The sequence below is a fragment of the Plectropomus leopardus genome, unplaced genomic scaffold (genome assembly GCF_008729295.1).
Source record: "Plectropomus leopardus isolate mb unplaced genomic scaffold, YSFRI_Pleo_2.0 unplaced_scaffold1993, whole genome shotgun sequence".
In the NCBI taxonomy this organism is placed as follows: domain Eukaryota; kingdom Metazoa; phylum Chordata; class Actinopteri; order Perciformes; family Serranidae; genus Plectropomus; species Plectropomus leopardus.
The window spans coordinates 1-3077 of NW_024621529.1; the positions used below are offsets into that span (position 1 = coordinate 1).

General features: G+C 49.2%; 1 protein-coding gene across 1 annotated transcript; it reads left to right on the forward strand.

Annotated features, from left to right (window-relative positions):
• Positions 1-128: 128 nt before the first annotated feature.
• On the forward strand, positions 129-2506 carry LOC121965421 (FRAS1-related extracellular matrix protein 1-like; the record flags this gene model as incomplete). Its single annotated transcript, XM_042515567.1, has 4 exons — positions 129-317; positions 472-668; positions 1517-1742; positions 2362-2506. Coding segments are annotated over 4 exons (757 nt in total), but the record flags the coding sequence as incomplete, so codon positions are not given.
• Between the last annotated feature and the right edge of the window lie 571 nt (positions 2507-3077).

A 3077-nucleotide genomic window follows, 5' to 3' on the forward strand; every position in this document is an offset into this window, starting at 1 on the left:
ACGGCGGCGCCATAACGAGCGCTGAGAGACGACCTCTGTCCCTCCGCTCTGCTGTCAGGTCACGTGTGGGACAAACGTCATTTAAAAGTGTGTCATGTGACTGCTGTTGTCTTGTTGTCTTCGGGCAGGTGGGCCCATGCTGGTGGGGGACGAGGCCCCCCCTCCCTGCCTCTGGGGGGGGGTCCTGGGGGCCTCGGACCCTGACAGCCCCCCCGACCAGCTGACCTTCCACCTGGAGACTCCTCCTCTGCACGGCTTCCTGGAGAACACGCTGCCGACGCCGGGCTCCGAGAAGAGCAACGCCGGGGTCCGAGTGGGTCAGTGTGTGTGTGTGTGTGTGTGTGCGTGCAGGTGTGTGTGCGTGCGCGTGCGTGTGCGTGTGCGTGTGTGTGTGTGTGTGCATGCATGTGTGTGCGTGTGCGTGTGTGTGGCGAACAGTCGACCTGACCCTGCTGAATCTCGTTGTCTCAGAATCCTTCAGTCTCATCCACCTGACCGCCGGTTTCATCAACTACGTCCAATCAGAGAGCAGAGGGGTGGAGCCGACGGTGGACCAGCTGTCTGTCAGCGTGAGTGACGGGCTGCACCGCTCCGCCCCCGTCCCCTTCTACATCATCATCAATCCGACCAATGACGAGGCGCCCTCACTGCTGCTCGCCAACTTCACCGTAAGTCCAGCTTTTACCCGACGAGCGGGAAAAATATGAAGCTTAAGAGCAGCGATACTCGGCTAACGGCCAACAGGTCACATCTGGCCCCTGATAGGGCCCCTGATAGGGCCCCTGGTGGCCCCCCAACAATGTTCTAATTGAGCTTTAAAAAAAGTGGTTGACACTAAATTTGTCCTTTTAGTCTCCATAAGGTGTCAGAGACATAAAACAGCATCAAAAAAGAGCCAGAGGAGGATCCCCCACACCCCCGACAGAGGACACAGCTGAGACACTGATGTCCTAAAATACTAGAAATGTCCTAAAATCCTAAAAATGTCCGGATATTCTAGGATCTTCTTAAAATCCTAGAAACATCCTTAAATTCGAAAAAAAATGTCTCAAAATATGAAAAATGTCCTGAAATTCTAGAAACATCCTAAAGTCCTACAAACATCCCAGGTCTTAAAAATATCCTTAAGTCCCAGAAATGTACTAAAATTCTAGAAACATCTTTAAATGTCAAAATGTCCTAAAATCAGAAGAATTTCCTAAAATCCTAGAAATGTAGTAAATTCTGAAAATGTCCTGAAATTCTAGAAATCTCCAAAAATACTAGAAATATCCCGAAATCCTAAATATATCCTTAAATCCTAGAAACATCCTTAAATGTCAAAGATATCCTAAAATCCTAAAAATGTCCTAAAACTGCAGAAACATTCTTAACTGTCAAAAACGTCCTCATATCCGAAAAACAACCTGAACTCCCAGAAACGTCCATAAATCCTGAAGCGTGTTTGGGGCCGCTGCGCGTGGCCCCTGGCCTCCTGTCACTGCTGAGGAGTAACTCGTGTTCTCGCCTCCTGCAGGTGAAGGAGGGCGGGATGAGGGAGCTGACGCCGTCCGTGCTGAACGCTTTCGACCTGGACGCTCCGCCGGACGTCCTGACCTTCACGGTGGTGCAGCCGCCGGCTCACGGCAGCCTGATCAACGGCATCTACGGCGCCGAGACGAGCCGCTACAAAGAGATGGGAGCCGAGCTCCTGCAGAGGAGCCTCCCCATCACCTCCTTCACCCTGCAGGAGCTCCGACAGGGTGAGAGACGCCGGCGGGCCGCCACGTCCCGAAAAAATCACGCAATCCACTGTACTCTGCAAAGAAGTCATTAACCCTTTAAAACCTGGTCATGATTTCTTGAAAGACGTGAAAGAAGGAAATGAGAAACTCTACGAGAAACGAGCCCAAAATTTGCAAGAAAATGACCTGAAATTATCCAAAAAAAGAAAAGTAACAAAAACAGAAAATGACCTTTAAATAAAAAATACTCAAATAAAACAAAACATAATAACCATCAATAATATGTAATTTTCTCTCTTTTAAATATAGAATTTAATTATCATAAATATACTTTTCTTGATATTTTTCCCTTCTTGTCCTTAATTATAATTTTCTGTTTTTCCAGCTAAGTTTTGGGTCTTTTTTTTTAATTTTAAAGTCTGAATTCTGATATCTCCTCCTCTTCCACCTCTTCATCCTCTTCCTCCTCCTCCTCCTCCACCTCTTCTTCCTCCTCCTTCTCCTCCTCCACCTCTTCCCCTCTTCCTCCTCCTCCACCTCTTCCTCCTCCTTCTCCTCCTCCACCTCTTCCCCTCTTCCTCCTCCTCCACCTCTTCCTCCTCCTCCTCCTCCTTTTCATCCTCCTCCTCCTCTGCAGGCATGAAGATCGTGTACATGCATGATGACACAGAAACCCTGAAGGACGCCGTGTCTCTGCGGCTGACAGATGGCGTCCACACAGTCCAGGGGACAGCTCAGGTCACCGTGCTGCCGGTCAACGACGAGGCGCCACGACTGCTCAAGTACACACACACACACACACACACACACACACACACACACACACACACACACACACACACACAGCTGTGGTCGAGTATGAGGATTTAATATGACATTACAGGAAGTGTGTGAGGTTTCAGGTCGAAATGTTTCCAACAAACATGCACAAGTTTTTTCTTCCTACATAAACGTGTGACGTTGATTTTTAAGCCTCGGCGCCGCCAATAGCCGAGGACGAGGGCGAGAAAGGGGACGGGGACGGGGACGGGGACGGAGGCATCACGATTCCGGGTTGTCTGTCTAATCAGACGTACGGCTGTTCTTGTGAATACGATATCTCACCGTGACCTTGCCTTCACCTGGCGGCACAATGGCTCAGTGATCAGCGCTGTTGCCCCCCCAGCATGAAGGTCCTGGGTTCGAGACCCGGTGTCTGAGGGGCTCCAGCGCCCCAGACAATAGAAATAAAGAACAAAATGAAAAAGAAAGAAGAAAACAATACGATAATTCATACCGAGGACGAAACGTAATCTGAGCTGCATAAAGTGCATGATGCTTAATCTTAACATTATGTTACTCAGGAAGTTCATC